General features: G+C 43.5%; 1 protein-coding gene across 4 annotated transcripts in view; it reads right to left on the reverse strand.

The window, feature by feature from the left end:
* DCTD (dCMP deaminase) overlaps positions 1-11599 on the reverse strand; it is a 34372-nt gene extending 22773 nt beyond the window's left edge. For 2 of the 4 annotated variants that reach the window (XR_002825990.1, XM_023742986.1), the window contains exons 1-2: positions 9355-9734; positions 8843-8978 (exon numbers count right to left, since the gene is read on the reverse strand). Coding sequence is in view for 3 of the 4 variants with exons in the window: in XM_023742986.1 (XP_023598754.1) it covers positions 8843-8978; positions 9355-9510 (292 nt within the window). In the remaining variant the exon portion in view is untranslated. Of the gene's footprint in view, positions 1-8842; positions 8979-9354; positions 9735-11371; positions 11434-11518 lie in introns of those variants that run through there. The other 2 variants (XM_023742987.1, XM_023742988.1) reach the window with 2 other exon arrangements.
* Positions 11600-19016: the final 7417 nt, after the last annotated feature.

A 19016-nucleotide genomic window follows, 5' to 3' on the forward strand; every position in this document is an offset into this window, starting at 1 on the left:
TCAGCCAGCATGTGCTGACAGAGGAACATGCACCTCAGAGTTCCAGTGCTTCACTCTCACCACATTCTGCACTTATCACAGGAATTCACAATGCCAGGCAAACATTTGTGTCTCAATGTCACGATGACTGATTCACAGAAGGATTTCTACAGTCCTTTCCATCAGGTCTTAGAGTAACCTCTTGTCTCCAAAGAGTTCTAGGTGCGGATCCTATATTCTCTTTTACTTGAGCACAGTCTTTTTCTTTATTGCTGCCATCCAACCTTTTTCCATCCAGTGTCTTCCAATCTCCACGTCTGTGCGGGAAGCTACACTCTTCAAAGGCCCCTCCCATTAAGGTGTCCTGTGGGTATGGGGTTTATACTCATCTTAGAAGCGGGGCAGACTTTAATGGTTGGAGGGGAGGAAGGAGGGCGTGAAGCCTGTTTCTACCTACTAATTGATCCATATGTCTGTGTGTGTATTCTCTGTATCATTGTCACCGACAGCCTTGTACGAGTCTGCAGCTTTGACCAAGGTGCTTTCAGAACACTCCCCTAAGACCCCAGTGAGCAGAGAATCAGCACCCTCAACTCATATAACCAAAGCTATACTGTTTCATTTTTCCTCAGAATTATGTATGGAACTGGATGAGTCCTTAGTGATAATTTACTGAAAAAAGATATTGAGAAATAAGTCAAATGGCGTATCTAACAACCCTACAATCACTGAGTGTAAACACGCCAGACCTGGAAGCCAGGGCTCTTGATGGCCAGTCTAGAATTCTTTCACCTGAACTTGGTGACCACTGGTTTAAGCATTTGGGGGTTTTCTCAGCTAATATGCATATTACCAAAAACCAAACCCATTGCTGTGGGGTTGATTCCAACTCATAGCGACCCTATAGGACAGCGTAGAAGTGCCCCATAGAGTTTCCAAGGAGCGCCTGGTAGACTCGAAATGCCAACCTTTTGGTTAGCAGCTATAGCACTTAACCACTACACCACCAGGGTTTCCAATATTACAGGCACATATATTCCCAACTAAATATTTTTTTAAAATAGTAAAAATTTGTACCTTTTTACTAAGAAAGTAAAAAGCAATACAAATATTTGTAAAAATAAAAAAAAATTTTTTTTAAAGTATTCCAGGTATAACTTACAAAACCCAAAGTTCTATTGCCTTTATTTCTTGAAACTTGATTACAAAATTCTCATCCTGTTTTTGACTCTCTCCTACTGCCCTAGTTTTCAGAAGGCAAACTGAAGGCACTTGTTAGCCATAAAGCAACAATGCATGGCATAATATAGTCTGCACAGCAAACCTTGCACGGTCAACCAAGAAAAGTTTTGGCTACTGTGTGCCTACATGAAATAACATGATCTGTCAGGATTGCAAAGTAAACTTGAAACAGAAGCTCCCCTCCCCCCCAAAAAAAAATTTCACTAAAATCTCTAGGAACCAGGTTTTATCGCCCATTTCTGAAAGTAAAAAATCCATACATAAACCAAAAAACAAACAAACCCACTGCTGTCGAGTCAATTCCGAGTCATAATCTTCCTAAATACCAGTATTAACAAAACTTACAGAAGGGAGAGTCTTGGGGTGGGGTGGTATTCAAAATAAAAGAAAACCTTAGTAATTCAGACTAGTTCCAAGGATGAGGTGCATCATTTTCAGGTGTTACGGTAACAACTGACTAGTAATCCAGCACTGCCAGAGGCTTATCAACTTAAACAATCAGAGAGGCTACATTTATACATCAGGATATCCATCTGCATTCAGATAATTCATGTATTCAAATACGGAACACAATTGTGTTCTAAAACAGGTTGCCCTGAAATTTTGTTGAGGCTATGAATTTCTCAGCAAACCTTTTCTTTTGATAGTAAAGATGAACTTAAGCCTACTTCTAGTCATCAATTTGGGAACCACTATCGTGAATTAAAGGAGCCCTGGTGACACAGTGGTTAAATGTTCAGCTGCTAACTGAAAGGTCAGCAGTTCAAACCCATCAGCCAGTCCACGGGAGAAAGATGTGGCAGTCTGCTCCCGTAAAGATTACAGCCTTGGAAACCTTATGGGCAGCTCTACTCAGCCCTATAGGGTCGCTGAGTCAGAATCGAATCAACGGCAATAAGTTTGGTTTTGGATCTTGAATTAATTTAAGTTTTATTACAACCTTCCATGATGTGAACTGCCTTGAAAACCGTTTTTTACAAAAGAAGACAAATATGTGTTCTATTTTTGTGGGTAGGTTTGCTACCCATGGATGAGTATTGTAGCTTTTCCTACATCTGCTCTTCTGAACAGGGGGTTATTTTGTTACTACATATCCTTTGTAGCTATTCATAAGGAAAGAGTAATCTCTAGCTATTTAACCCTGTATCTGTAGATTAAAACACACAGATAAAAATCAAATAACAACAACAAAAAAAATTACGTATTCTTTTTCTGAAGACTGTTTATAAACAATTAGACCTAAAAGTGAAATATGCTATGCCAAGCTGGGTTTTAGGGGGCTGGGGGAGACTCATACATAAGCCGTCGTGTTCCCTTGTTTATCGAAAGCACCACACAAGTAAACTGAGTTTGCCCCTGACTCATAACCTACTTAATTTCTTTTCTGTAAAATTGCTCAAAGGTTTTCAGTGGATTATATTAGTTATTTTGCACCGAAGTCCCTAACTAGACCGGCAGTCAGGCCACAACTGCTAGATGGCCAGGCAGAGCAGGAATGACAGGAAGCGCTAAGTGAAATTAAAATTCTGCAGGAAAAAGAAACGGCAAGTCATCAAATCCATGGATCTGCCAACAAAACCAGAGGGCATTCCATTTCAACTGGCTTAGAACAAATCTGATCTTAATTACTAAGAAGCTCTTACAAGTTGTGAGGAAGTCACAGCTTAAGAAGGATCAGCCTCCTAACTTCTTGATAAATTAGTTTCTCAAGACTAACCTTTTGGATGCCAAAGAAATATATCACATACACGGCAGTCAGGGAAATGTCAGTGTTCAAGGAGGTAAGGTAAATGGCTAAGTAATCAAGAAAATGACATCTATGCATGCTTAACAATATGCTAACTCTGAAAAATAAAAATTAAATACAAAATTTAAAGAAGCACTACCATGCACTGGCAAAACTATTTTCAAGCTGCCATGCTGAACTCTTGCCTTAGTCAATTTCATGTTTTTCAGCATTTTCCTTCCTAGCATTACACCCTTGTTAGGGTATTCCTATAGAAATATGAACTCATTCTACAAGGAACCCGTCTCCCAGTGCATTTCTGCCCAATGCACTCAATGAGGTTACCAATCACTCTTGGGGACATCAAGACCACATCCCTTCCATGATGAAGAAATGTGATGCTGCAGGCAAAGCAATCCTGGCTTCTTGACTGAGCTGGACAGGAGGGTGCCAAGCAGAAGAGGCATACTCACACACAAAGCCTTCACCAGCATGGCCCCACGCTGAGGATATCCAGCATTATTAAAAACTCCCTGAAGTTTAACAATGGCCCTTGAAGATGGGAGAAGTTGACTCTATCTTTCTGGCGTGTAAACGACATAATCAAAATTAGTTACAAAAACCCAAGGAGAGAGTGATTTCTGAATTACCAAGAGAATTTACTATTTTATAAAATTGGTATTTTGATTAAATTGTGCTTCTGTTGAATTAATTTCACAAAGCAGAAGGAACTAAAAATGTCAGCTAAATACTTCATCGTGGGTTTAGCCACCCTCCCCTCTCAAAAATAAAAGCTTTCAAAAGTTTTTTATATGGTCAATTAGATCAATCTGCTGCTTCCTGGTTTTTTAATTTTATTCATCTAAAAGGTTCCCACTATTAACAACACTGACTTCTTCCTGCCACCCAATGCTACTGACATCAGGAGTTTTCAGGAAAAGGATGAAATAAAGAGCAGTTTCTTTGGCAGGGGGAATTTCCATTTTCTGTATTAACACTACATTAACATCAAATAGTTTTGTGAAGTTTTGATCCTAAGGCCGGGAGAACAAAAACACCCTTTAAAAATTCTCCAGAGACACAGCCTGGAAAAAGCTCTGTGTTCCTATTATGGTTCAAGTATTCCCTGCTTCCCAACTTACCACAGTGCCAATCAAGCCTAATGACTTTCAAACTTGCAGAATTAATAATGTAGAATGAAGTTAGTATGTTATTAGTAAACTAAGGAGCCCTGGTGGCGCAGTGGTTAAGCGCTCAGCTGCTAATCGAAAGGCTGGTGGTTCAAACCCACCAGCCGCTCCATGGGAGAAAGATGTGGCACTCTGGTTCTGTAAAGACTATGGTGTTGGAAACCCTATGGGGCAGTTCTACACTGTCCTATAGAATCGCTATGAGTCAGAATCGACTTGACAGCAATGGGTTTTGGTTTTTTGGGTATTGGTAAGCTCAAACTTACACAATGTTCAAGTTCCCTTTGGAGAAGTATGTTAACGTAAGTTATGTACAACTAGCCTTCTGCCTAATGCTAGTCACAGCCCAATGCTTCCCAAGCTCTTCACCTGCAGAAAGCTACTTCATCTAAGGCTCAGACTGCTCAACTGCAAAATCAGAAGATAAGAATAGCTGGTCAACATGCAATGATATAGTCAACATATCAGAACAGCTGAATTCCTGAGCCCTACAGGAGAGCCATCCCTGGAGATACAAAGTGGGGGAGCAGACAGACCACTGACCTTGGAATTAGAAGATGTCACCCTAAATGTGTGACACTGAAGAAGCTACTTAATGTCTTTGGATCTTCATTTCTGCATCCAAAAAAAGAAGGGTAGGCTCTTAGATCCTGTGGGCACAAACCCTGGGGCACTACTGAGGTACTGCAAGGACCCAAGCATGGTCCATAGGCTGGGTAAATAACATGTCCAGCACATATATGGAGTCCCTGGGTGGTACAAATGGTTAACAAGCTTGGCGGCTAACAGAAAGGTTGGAAGCGAGTCCACCCAGAAGTGTCTCAGAACAAAGGTCTGGCAATATACTTCCAAAAACTCAGCCAATGAAAACCCTACAGAGCATAGCTCTACTCTGACACACATGGACTGCCATGAGTCGGAATCAACTTGATGGCAACTGGTGGTGGTGGTGGTGGTAGCGGTAGCACATATACACACTCCTTCCAAACACATGTAAATGCTGTCTCATCAATAAAGTACAGACTGATGTAAATGTTACTGATACTAGTAGCTTTTCATCACCATGGATCTTCTTACTCAAGAGATATCAAAAGTTTAAGTAGCATTATGTAGGGGTCCTGGAAATTGTTTCTGACGTTTAACTGGGGGGAAACCATAGTCAATAGTTAAGAATCACTGGTCTAGAACTCTAAATAATTTTAAAGCTCATTTACAGAGATTAACAAATAATCTATGAATCTACTCTTCCTGATAGAGCAACTCAGTCACCATTAATGTCAATGAGGAAAGGGCTGAGTCTACCCAATTCCAGACATTATCACCTTTTTTTTAAATTAATTTTTGAAACCTTAAAACGGAAGTGAAAAAAAGAATTTGCCTTTTAGTCAATTCTCACCAAAGATTTCTATTTCTTCCAGTGTTACGCCAACTTCTCTGTCGCCCGAAATCCCGTCAAAAGGCAAGACTGAAGGCACAGCTTACACACAGTCATCGGTATTTAGACTTAAAGCCCATCTTTACATGTATTATGATGGCCATAACACTAAATGCCTTTTAAAAACCATTTAATACCTCCTATGACTTTTATGGCACATCAAATTACAAGCCTACTCTCGTGAAAGAAAATTGTCTACATCCTAACATGGCTATATGTAAAATAAATAATTGATAAGCAAGGGCAAAGAGCTTTGAAAATCTAGAGGTAGCAAATGGATACTAAAAAATAATGCAGACAACCAGTGCCCAGAAACTCAGCAACAATTCAATAAAAAGCAATCAGTGAAACTGGACAAATGCCTGTTTTTTGTTTGTCTGTTTGTTTTCATTCCTTCTGGAAAGGAGCTCTTAAAGGTACTCTCCCCAACTTGAACAAAGGGCAGTGTCTCAGAACAACAAAATCAGCTATGTTAGAGGTTCCGTCCAGAGCACTGGGTGGTCGGCAGATTGAAAATGTGCTGCCAAGCCTTCGGCTTCCAGGCCACTGCTACAGACCTGCCCAGGGCTCCCGGTGATTGAAGGCGGCACAGGGTCCACTGGGAAACCCACTCAGTTGCCAATGAGCCCCCTTTACACTGGTCCAACCACTGGCATCTTTTGCGACCAGTCTCAATACGACAGCCTGACACCTCCGCACCCCTACAAATTCCTCATATAGGAGTTCCACACAAGGTCCAACATTTCACTGTCTTGACTCAGTGATAAGGACTGTGGTTGTCATACATTTCAGTGTAGATCTTTTAGGATTTTTATACAAGATATTAGACTGTGCTCTGAAAAATGATCTTTGCATGTACCTAAAAACAACTACAGGAAGTCCCCAGGTTTGGCAGTTTGAATCCACCAGCCGCTCCTTGGAAACCCTATGGGACAGTTCTACTCTGTTCTATAGGGTCCCTATGAGTAGAAATCAATCCAAGGGCAACGGGTTTGATTTTCGCTTTACTGCAAGAAAAGGCTCAAAGTCTTTTCAGTGATTCAAAAACTGCACGTGTAGCAAGTGAAGGTAACTGTGACGAGGAATTTGTTGGGAGTAGCGGTTCACTCAATCGTTTCAAAGTGAGGGCAAATTTACATAATATTAAAGGGCAAGCGCAAGTTTTCCCTAGTTGGACCTTTGTAACCCAGGGTCTTACTGTATTACACCCCCTTATTCACTAACCAATTTTTTATACCCTGAAAACCCTGAGTGCTTTGCAGTTCTCCCTACCCTCATCCCTCAATTCCTTCTCTACCTCCAGGCGCCTTTTTTCTTTTTCTTTCGAAAACAGAGGGGTTGCCCTTAAGCAGTTTAAAAAGTAATTTACGGGGCCTATTTAACATTATTAAGATCCAGGAACATTAGTAAAAATATATACATTAGACTAAATGAAGGCTTAAGAGTTCTTCATAAGAAAAATCCAGAGGAAAACTACTAGGGAAGCGTCAGCAAAGAAGAAAAGGTCTTACATTATGCCTTAAACTTGGTTTCCTGGAGGCAGAATCTCTTGCATTTGGATGGCCTTAATCTGCTTTACTTCCCACAGAGCCAGGCTGCTGATTTTCAGACATAAATACAGCACCTAACATTATGAAAAATCAGCAACGAGGACACGCAGCCCCATTTGCCCCTTATGGTATTAGTAGGAGTCCCTGGTATGGTGCGATTGATTACTTTTGTGACCTTTCTAGCCATGGTCCCGTAACTCCCACCTAGGTGATTGGCCTGGACTGTGATAGGGTAATTGTGGCCTACCAAGGGGACTGGTCAGTTTTGCCTTGAAAGAGAGCCAATTCCAGAGCTGAGAGGGGGATCCTACCACCGAAGGAAAAACAGCCAGAAGCAGAGAGCGTGTCCTCTGGACCTGGGATCCCTGTGCTGAGAAGCTCCTGGAAGCAGGAGACTGGGAGAGAGACAGAGCAAGCTGTAACCCTGAAGATGGTGAGAAGCGATGGCAGGAGAGATTCAGCAGCAGGAAACAGCACGGTGGGCTTCCTGGCCCATGGAGAGAGAAAGCTGAGTGGCTCTGGGGAGAGATCTAGGGCCAGGGAGAGACATGCTTGCGAGCATGGTTGGGAAGAGGCTGCCCTGATGGAAGAACTATATCCTGAGTGTTTTCTGAGCCTGAATTATAAGTGTTACTTCCCTAATAGCCCCGTAATCATGACTATTGTCTGTGAGTTCTGTGTGGCCATTGCAATGAATTATGGAAGCCAGCAGAGAAGTAGAGAATGCAGTAGAAGGGACAGTTGGTGACAGAATTGGTAAACTGCCCCATAGGGTTTTCAAAGCTGTAATCAATACAGAAGCAGCCTGTTGCAACTTTCTCCTGAGGAGTGGCTGGTGGGTTCGAACTGCCTATCTTTTAGTTAGCATTCAAGTGCTTTAACCACTGTGCCACCAGTGCTCCTCTCTATAAGTACAGGGGTTAGGATTTACAACATATATTTTTGGGGGACACAATTTAACTCATAACACCCTCTACAGAGAAGCTCTCCAGCAATGCTCTGGCGTTGTACAGCCTGACAGGCCACCAGTGAAACACGCCAAATCCCAGACTGGCGATAAGCCTGGACCTCAGGGCCCAGCTGTGTGGCCATTATCACGCTTCCCTCTGTTAGCTCTCTTTGGAACTTAAGGCATGGGGACAGGACACTGGGGTAGTTCAATAGCACTTTTTTTCTTTCCAGCTGTTGATGACTAAAAAGGAACATGAGGATTTCTGACCAATTTTCTTATTTAAGGAATCCCTGGGTAGTATAAACGGTTAACACACTCGACTGCTAACCAAAAGGTTAGCAGTTCGAGTCTACCCAGAGACTTCTTGGAAGAAAGTGTTGGTGATCTACTTCCAAAAAATCAGCCACCGAAAACCCTGTGGAGCACTCTTCTACCCTGACACACATAGGGTTACCATGAGTCAGAACTGACGCGATGGTAACTGGTTAAATTTTTTTTTACTGGTTTGAGTGATGCAAATGGTTAACATGCTCAACTGCCAACCAAAAGGTTGGAGGTTCTAAGTCTACCCAGAGGTGCCTCAGAAGAAGGCCTAGAGATCTACTTATGAAAAATCAGTCAATGAAAAGCCTATGGAGCACAATTCTACTGACACAATTGGGGGTGCCTTGAATCAGAATCAACTCAATGGCAACTAGTTTTGGTTTCTTAGTTAAGCACACACCCACACTATGCCACTAACAGAACGGAACACAAAACATGCCCTACCATAAGGGTACTTGGTATCCAGCTTGTTCTCTGCTGTCCTCCGCCAAGGCAACAGGTCATCACTGCACCCGTTAGGCATTCCATTGTACCCGATGCCGACGATCTTGTTTTCTGTGTTCACGATGCATGCCCCAACCTACAGAAACACATGCCCAAAGGTTTGCTGACTCCCAGTGCTCCTCTGCCACTGGGGAGAGGGAATGACACCAGGTGGACTGCAGAGCTCCAAAACGGACACACATCCTCTGGAGGTGCTCTCAGTGCTCTGTCCCCTTGCCCATTTTCCGTGGCATCCTGCCCTGGAGGGGGCACATGAGGCATTTAACAGTGGCGTGGGACAATCTACTCCCTCAAAGGAAAACGTAAGCATGTAGGAATGCACCACAAAACCCAGATTTACTCAGCATTTTTAAATGGACAGATGTCCACTGAATCTACCTTCTTTGTAAGCCGCTCATTTACCGGCGTTTCTGTCCTGAGTGTCCAAATATTCTCCTATAAAACTCACTTACTTGGGAATTTGGATCTTTGCTTCTCTGTGCTGATAAGAAGGCCACCGCCATGAAATACTCAGGCCATTCCAAATAGTCGTCCCGTTTTTTGCATAAAACGTCATTCATGCTGGGTCTAGAAGAAAAACACAACAAAACTGCAGTTGAGAAACACATTTTGATAAATCTGTGTTTCAATTCAACCACACCTAAATTCTGAATCTCTAAACTCAGAAACTTCAGCTATATTTATCAATTATAAATCACAGAACATGGACCCCAGAGCTACCTTAGCCTCTGGTTAAAAAAAAACAAAAGCCTAAGAAATTAAGCTGCTCCTTCAGCAATCTGGGTTTGGCACGTATTGTTTCACGTTCCCATATCTATTTACTGCTTTCTCATAGGATGCTTTGTAAATTAGTACAAATGCCTGACCTTCACCTCACTCCCTTATGTAATGGAGCAGGCACAATAGGGAGGCGGGAAAGAGAAACACTTATTGATCATCTAATATATGCCAAACACTCTTAAAAGTTATATGCATCATTTCACTCAACCCTTAAAACTAGCTAGAGTTGAGAACAGAGGCTCAGAGAATTTAGATAACTTGCCTAAATCACACCGGATTATTACGCTTGTCAGTTGGATTCCAAAGAAAACATGTCTGGCTGTCCCAATTCTGAGATTAACCAGATAATTTGTTCCTTTCCTTTCCCCTTAGCTTCCCCAGATGGGACAGCAGTAAGCAGCCCTGAGTCCTGAAGCAACTGCAAAGGCACTATGAAGCGTCAGGTGTTATTACCAAGGCAAGGTTTCAGTAACAAGAGCTTTTCTCACTGCAGGCACAAGCTGTCTCTCCAAGAGGGAGAGCCCATGAAGGGGGCCTAGAATTTCAGGCAAGGGGACCCTTTCAAAAGAGATAAAACAAGGGCAAAGAGGGAGGGCAACAGAGGAACCAGACAAGTATCACTGAGAAGAAATCTTGAGAAGGTCTAAAGGAGGGTGAGATTCTTCCAAAACTTCTGCTTCAAGCTCTAGACTTCAAGCATATACTACTGTAAAGTGCAGCCCTGCCTAAGACAAGGGTGCAGTGAACTTGTGGGTACAGGGAACCATGGCTACCCATGATTCAACAACAATAAATAATACGTTGCCCCCTGCAGCAGATTTGGGCTCATAGGGACCCTACAGGACAGAGTAGAACTGCCCCATGGGGTTTCCAAGGCTGTAATCTTTAGGAAGCAGACTGCCACATCTTTCTCCCTAGGAGTGGCTGGTGAGTACCAACTGCTGACCGGCTGTGCCACCAGGTCTCCTTTACCCGTTGATTATGTTGCCCAAGTTCTGAGACGCCTGACAGCCTTCTTTCCGTGAGGCATGCAGGATTGGACTGGTCTCCCATCTGCCTTAAGGGTCAGCATCCACTAATCTCTGTAAGGGACCAAATAAGTATCTACTGAATACAGCGGTTGAGCTCAGGCTGCTAACCAAAAACTCGGCAGTTCGAATCCACCAGCCAGTCCTTAGAAACCATATAGGGCAGTTCTCCTACGTCCTATAGGGTCACTATGAGTTGGAATCCACTCGACGGCAACGGGTCTGGGTTTTTTAGTGAAAAGAATTACTGGGGAAAAGGGGGGGGGGCGGAGAAGGAAAGCAACATATTCACAAGGGACAGTCATTCACTGGGTGCTTTACCTATCTCTGTTTAATGCTCACTGAAGCCCTGTAAGGACTGAAATCCAGCTGCAGAAACAGAAGTGGGAAACTGAAACTCAGGTACAACTGGTCCAGGGAGCTAGATCTAGTCGCCGGTCTGGGCAGAACCCATACTCCTCCCAACACCCTGAACTCTAACGCACTCCCATTCTCCACGTGAACGCAGGGAGTGATTTCTTATCAAACGCTCCCCAGAACCACCCACCTCACCCTCCAGAGCGGAAAAGCTGTAAAAGTCGCGGTGCGCGCCGTGAAGTTAACCCGGGCGCGACCGCGACAAACCGAGCTCCCGCTCCCGTTCCCGCGCTCGTTTGCTCACTTGACTACCGCGGAGGGGGCGCAAAGTCAGGGTTTATCACTCTTGAGACCTGGCCCCCAAGCCCTGCGCGGCTAGCCCGCCGCCCAGCGCTCCGGGCGGCGCACATGGCGAGCGGCGCGGCGGGAGCGAGGGGCGCAGGCAGCATACCCGCTCGGCTGGCCCTGCCTGTGCTCCGGTTCCGGTCCGCGAGCCTGCAGGCCACTCTTCCCGCCGTTCCACCGCTCCACCGCCGCGAGCCCGCGCGCAGAAGAAGGAAGTCGGGAGAGGAGGCGGGCCCGTCCGGCGCCGGAAGGTGGGCGCTCCGGCCGCGCTCTAAGAAGGAGCGCGCCCTGCTGGCGGGAGAGGGGTGGTTTGCGCCCTGCGAGCGTTCCTCCCGGTGAGCTACTTGGCTTGCGCTGCAAGTGTGAGGGCCTGAGCCCCTGCGTCCCTGCCCTTACGGAGCACAAAGTACTAACTCCTCCCGGGTGGTGTATGTCGGTCGTTGTGGGTAGCTGCTTTCCGCCGCAATGGGGCGGTGCCGAGCCCGGCCGCCTGCGAATCCGCCCCGAGGCTGCTAGAGCTGGGCCCGCGCGGCCGCCCTGCCGCCCTACCGCCCTGCCGCCCGGGGTCTCTTGGCGTCCCGGGCTGGTTGCCCGCGTTCGCTGTGCTTCGTGCCACCCTCGTTGGGCGAAGGATGGACTGCCCGCTCCCAGTGCTCTGACTTCATTTAAAAAAAAAAAACAACTGCATTTTAAAGATATCTGAGTGTAAGGGATGGGTCGTTTTTGTTAGTAGTGGTGAGATTTTTTTCCTCCTGCACCTGTGCCTACCGTCAACAACTTAAAGCTGTTGCTGTAAATATATATTATATGTGACTCGAAGATGACCCGGAAGAGTCTAGTGCAGTGAAACTGGAAGGGGCTGGAAATGAGACCTGGTTTTGGTGTCTGGAATGAGCCTGCTGTGTTGCTGTGTCCTTGTGAGGAATCATGATCGGTGGCGGCTTCACAATTTCATACTTGAAGGGCTTGTTTTGGGGCCGCAGATTGGGTTGGGCGGGGGCGCTTGAAAGGCTTTCTCAGTTTCTATTCAAATTGAGTGGAAGGGTCTGAGGTATTCTCCAACTTGCCTACCACCTCACCGAGCTCATATCCCTCTTGGAACTACCACTGATAACAGTTGCCAACTATAAAATTGTGCATGTTTTGTTACAATTGTTAAAGAGATCAGAAAGGGCACAGGGCAATAGAAAAGACCATCAGTGCCATTTCTGAGGTCACATACTCCAGTAAAGCAAATCTGATTTTCTTGGACTTCGATACTCTGTTCAGCTGTCTGGTCCTTAAGCCTGGTGTGGTGGAGCACTGTTTCCTGCACGGAGAATGACAAAAGAACCCGTTTTACACAGGGGCTTGAGGATACTGTCAACACTCCATAAATAATAGCTACTGTAATAATCATGAGTTCTGATCTGCACATCCCGGATCTGGGCTGGTAATCCAAACAAAAGCTTGTTAACTGTATTAATTTAGCCTAACCGAGGAAGAATGATGAGAATAAACAGTTGGTTCTATCTAATTTCTCACTACAGCAGACACATCATTCTTCATCTCCATGGTCCAGCCTGTAGATTCAATAATTAAATTATGTGCTGTTCTTAGTGGATGCTGGGAAAGCAAAGGGGAAAAAATATTTCATTGTTAGCTATAGTTTTTTTTATCTCTGATAAGACTCAGGCTTGAAAGAGCTACATAGATTAAGATGATGATTTTTAATGTCAAGTTAATTTTATTTGGCTGTCTTGATGCACTAAAATTTATTATATCCCCCCCCCCAGCCCCCAATCCACAGCTCCGTCTTTGTCACACCATCTGTAGTCTTTGGGTCTTCACAGATTCATTTCTCTTCTTACCCACCTACGCCAATACATCACCAATTGCTGCTGGTCCTTCAACCACAACATCATTAAGTTTTCTCCCTTTCTTTGTTCTGTAAAGACTCATACATAATTTAGTTACTTCTCACCATTCTGTTTTGGTCAACACACATGCTCCCCTCTGCAATAAATTCAAGATCATGCTTGCTGCAAACACATTACCCTGAATGTTCCTGCATCTCACTAAAAGTCCCTCATTTCAAGATGACATCATTCATAATACAGGAAACTCTCCTCATTCATCGTTTGAGAACTTGAGGTTTCAAATATTCTGCACCAACAGCCAACCCAGGCAGCCACGGGAGAAAATGCATTCCTTGGTATATCTTAATCACACTCCAAGTGTGATAGTAGGTGTTAAATCTCTCTTGTTAATACCTTGTATTTTGGTTTATAATTGAGGATCTTTCTTCACCTACCACAGGTACAGAGATTTCTTATATTTTCAGCCACATTTAGATTATACTTCCTCCAGAAAGGAGAGGGGGCTTCACATAGGGGTGAACACAACCAGCACTTGTAAGGATTATTGGCACAGGCTTTGCTTTGTTTTGGCTCCTCTATTTACAGGCCGGCAGGTTATCTATATCTGATCTCTAGCCTGGCCTGGAATAATTCCAGAGTTTGGAGGTGGGGATCCAGATTAAAAAGACAGAAGTCAAGGTAAAATGTTTCTGGTGGCTGCCTCAGAAGGGGCTTTGATGCCAGCAGTGGGTGTCTGCCCTACCAAGATACTGCTGACCACTTTTCCCGCCTCCTCTCCTTACCAAGGAAAGGATGTGACTGTAACCCAGGAAACCAGGTCAGGCTGGGAGTCTGGAAAGTAACCAGTCTGTACGTAAAGTTTGTCATGGGAGAAAGGGCACAGGTATTGAATCAGAACAGACTTTAAAAAATAAACAACATTCATTCAGTTCGTTTTTATTAATTCTCTACTATGTTCTAGGTGCTAGGGATACTACCATGACCAAGACAAACTGGTTCTTGCCTGCACAAGGCTTACCTAGGGCTCTTCTGTGTCCCCCCTGCCACAAATAAAGGTTCAATAAATGAACCTTGTTGCTGGGTCAGTTAACGTCATAAATGTTATTATAGGATAAGTTGCCTGTTAGAACATTTTTGTTCTTAATTCCATGGTCGTCAGGACCAAAAAGTTCTTTTCATAGCTCAGCAACTGCACTTAGAGACAAAGTACCACTTCTGCTGTTTTTCAAAATAACAATTGTTTCTGTTTCCAGTCAGCAATCCCAGTTAAAGAGAACTGTGTAAACCTTATATAAAGGGATGACTTATCTGCTAAACCACAAAAAAAGGAAATGAAAGTTTTAGAAAAAAGAATTTAAATACATGGTCTTGTCAATATATACATTTTTACGTATGTTACAGCATGAGGTCAGTTCATGTTCAATGAAAAGACTGCAAAAGGACTGAATATTCTATCAAAAAATTCAGGATTTTTATCCAATTATTTTTATCATTATGAATCTTCAAAATTATAATGAAGGTCAATGAGGAAATGGCATATCACAGAGCTGGATTCTTAGCATATTATCTATCAATAAATGTTGACCAAATAAATGAATTACAGTGAAACTTGTAAAAGCTGAAACCTATGTAAGGCAGAAACCTCTGAGAGAAGGAACTCAAATATTTTCCACTAATGGACAATGATAGAAAAGTGGTAAGACTGCACCCTAGAAAAGGCAGAAAACTTTCGAGACCCAGAAAAACAAGGCAATCCCATTGAGTTCTGGCTCTCACAGGTTTCACTGTAATAGAAAATAATCCCTTTTTGCCCAGTTTTTCAGAACATCTAACGTATAAAGAGAAGTCTTCATCTGAAAATTCTAGTTATACCTCTCTACCATATTTTTATGCAAATAACATGCACATGATATGTTTTTTTGTCAACCTCGCAGCCCCCTCAAGCATTATTTTCCTAGGCGCTTTATGCGCATTGTGTGTGGGCACATTATTTATGTGGGCACATTATTTGCAAAAAACAGTATTCTTTTTTTTCATCTGAGCTAAATAGGCCTGGAGAAACATTTAATAAGTGAGACTTGGGGCTGGTCGGCCAACAAACAAAGGATGAAAAGAGTTGTTTACAAGACGTGTGCAAGACGTTGGTCTTGGCGCACAAGTGACCGTCTATCGTACCAGAACTGAGGCCAGAAGTAACGCAGCTGGGAAGGCTGTCTGCTTCTTCATGGCGTGTCAGCGCTTCACATGACTTACTTTTCCTCTACAGAGCTGAACTTATAGCCTCTTTCATACATAACTGGTTGAAGTTGATGGAAATTACATGTCTTATCACTTCTTAAAAGAAAAAAAAATATAAAGTGTAAGTCTAAAAGAAATGGGCAATTTTCTTGTACCATTTTATATTTCTATGTAAGTTACCAACTGCCAATCATTCCTACTTTTTAAAATTCAAATTTGTCAAGCAGCATGTAAGCTTTCAGTGTTGTACAAGAAAAGATAATGCTTCATGTGGAACAGTCACTTATGCTAGTTCTGTAAAATTGCCTACCAAAAGCGAATTTATCAAGATTGCTGGTTTTATAGAAATATTAATGATCTCATTAAATTAGACCCTGTTCTCTGGGGTCATCATGGAATCTTCTAAAGGGTAATCAACAAGGTATTATGGTTCTGGATAGAGAGTCACCACTCATTTTGCACTGTATTTCAACTGATGGAACAAGGTGACTGCCTAAGAATCACTGTACATGAAAGTCCCTGTTACACCGCATTTGGAACTATTGAATAGTTATCGTAACCTGCTTTATATATTGTGCCTTCCATCAGCTAACTGGAGCGCTCACTGGGGGTAAACTTCTCAAATAAGAAGGCAGGAATCAAATCAAATATTTTAGTATTGCAGCTCCTCGTATATGTGTCTATTGAAGGTGGCATCCGTGACCCTGCCATGACAACAGAGATCTGTTATTAATGCCATGAGGTGAAAAGTAATCTTCTACAGGCATGTACACAGAAAATAAGGAAGGAACCTTACCCTATTTGAGTAGCTATTGACACTGTTCACAGTAGGAAATTCTCAGCTTTGATACAGGAAGTGATAGAGAACAACATGGTAGTGGCAAGGACAGGGTCTTCCGGAGGTCTCATTTTTGAACAACCTGTGTCTGCTGCGGCATTTGATAGACAATTCAAAGATGATAAAAGGTAGAGAGCTGTCAGCTACGAAGCATTTGGAGATGCTTTGATCCTAGTAATGCTATTTTCAAATTAGCCCTGGATTGGTTAAATATTAGTCAAGGGAGTGGAAAGTCTCTTCTGAAATCATCCCTAAAAGATAAGGAGAAATTTAATAGTTTGGTGGTTACAGTAACCACTATCCTACAAGAAAAATCAATATCTACATGGTGTTAGAATTACACCAAGGACTCCTGGAGCTGAGCTATTTTCCTGAAGAATAAACCCGGATTCATTAGAGAAGAAAGCCCGAATGTGGTAGGAGGTCAAGCATAAACAGACTCTGGGCTCTTTTGTCCGGAAACTCAAGAAAATATTCTTCTTTCAGGATCCAAACATTTTTTAAAAGCCTAGGATTTACAGAACTGGAAGTGACCTTAGCAATCACTGAGTCCAGCCTCTTCTTTTTACAGATGAGGAAATAGCGGCCCAGGAAGATTACTTGGCTTGCTCTGGTTCACGCAGCTGATCTGGTGAGATTTCTTCCAGGCCATACTGTTCAGACTCTGTCTTAGAGTCTGTGAATCAAACTGAACTATTCATTGAGAGCTTCGATGGAAGGCACTACGCTAAGCCTTCGAGCATAAAGAGAGCTGAGTCAGTCCTTGCCTGACTTCTCTTTGCCCCAAAGAAGATAAAACAACATAACATTGACCAACATTCCAGAGTTAAGTAGCAATTTAAGACAACAATAAAATAGCTCTACCAAAACAAAACATGACTTTTTATGTCATCTATTTAAAAAAAGTCCTTAGACCCACATAGGAAATAACTTACAGACACAGGGTATCCTTGCTTTCTTCATTCTTACTTCCATTTGGCACAATATTCAGTTTATCCCACAACTTCTTTTTTTGGAACAAGTTCAAAGTACAAAGAATGAGAGACTGTAGCAGGGTCAAGATGACGGAGTAGTCAGATGCTTCCTGTGGTCCCTCTTACCACAAAGACCCAAAAAAACAAGAGAATCGGTTATATATGACAATCTAGGATCCCTGAACATCAAAGGGAAAGTTGAGGAATCACACTGAGCAGCAGTGGGAAGGAGAGACAGATCAGAAGCAGCGAGGAGTTGCCAGACCTGACCTGGTGGGAGTACCCTGCAGCCAGTGCACGTGGTTAGGCAAGCAGTGGCATTCCGGATGCGTTTTCCACATTAGGAGAGACTGAGTGGCGGAGAGTATACTCAAGCCTTCAGAACCAGTGAAAAACGGCGCTCAATCGGCAAAAGATAAGTACATGTGTCTAACACACTATGTGGATCAAAAAACATCCCCTTTAGGAAAAACCTCTCTCCCATTTACCTGCCTTCTCCCTGCTCTGCACCGGGTCCTGGGCTGGCTTCAGCAATTGTCGAGTCCCCTGGGCCAGAAGTAGAACCCGTTACGCGCCCTGAGCCATTCTCCTGGCCTTGGAGAGGGAACAAATTAACAAACCGAGTGAATAATCTGCCAGCTCCCCAAGCCAGGAATTTAGGGTAGATGCAGCTCCTTTGCCTAGACACTGGCATAAGGGATCCATGGACTTTGAATGCCTTTCACCCCTGCATAGACTTGTGCGGGCTCATTTCAACAGTGAAGGCCTTCCTTAGCACAATACAACATGGTATATACCTGAAGCCTAACTTCAACTGTGAGCTATATGGTGGAGTGGCAGGTTCATGACATTTAACACTGCTCTGCCCATTAAGCAGGGTCCTCACCTACCAACATCAGGGGCCTGAGGACTAGTGGCTCCACCCAAGCCACCTAGCCACCCAAGACAGGGGTCCAAGAGTAAGCGGTGCCTCCCATTCCTTACAGCCAACAGCATTGGGTGCTCATAGTACAGCTGCAAAACCTACCTACAAAGTGTGCTAGGGAACAGGGACATGCTTTCCTCCCAGACACTCAGGGGCAGCCCCCTGCCTTGCTCAGCACATGACCCCCTACTGCAGTCAGATACCTGTGCCTACACCAATCACCTCTGCCGATCTAGGACTGTTGGTAAGAGCCTGCACCACACACTTGGTGACCTGGACACCTGAGCTGAATCCACGCAAGAAAAGTAAACAGACTCCTGGGCTCACATACCTAGTAACAGATATAACAACCTAGTGACAGGACGTTAGAGCTTCAAATGCGCCAATAATCAAACTAGCTCACGTGAGCATCCTATTTAGGCATATCAAAACAAAACAAAACAAGAAGCTAGGACACAGTAAGCAAACATAAATATAAATTATTGATGCCTTGGAGACAACAGTTAATATCAAATCACATAAAGCAGCAGATCATGATGGCTTCAGCAAGCTCCCAAAACAAAGAATCAAGAAATCTTCTGGAGGAAGATAATTTCTTGGAATTACCAGAGGTAGAATAAAAAAGATTAATATACAGAACTCTTCAAGAGATTAGGAAGGAGACCATGCAAAATGCAAAACAAGCCAAGGAACATATAGACAAAGCAATAGAGGAACTTAAGAAGATTAGAGAAGAGCATAATAACCAATTTAACAGGCTGCAAGAATCC

This window comes from Trichechus manatus, unplaced genomic scaffold (genome assembly GCF_000243295.1).
Source record: "Trichechus manatus latirostris isolate Lorelei unplaced genomic scaffold, TriManLat1.0 scaffold00230, whole genome shotgun sequence".
NCBI classification, from domain to species: domain Eukaryota; kingdom Metazoa; phylum Chordata; class Mammalia; order Sirenia; family Trichechidae; genus Trichechus; species Trichechus manatus.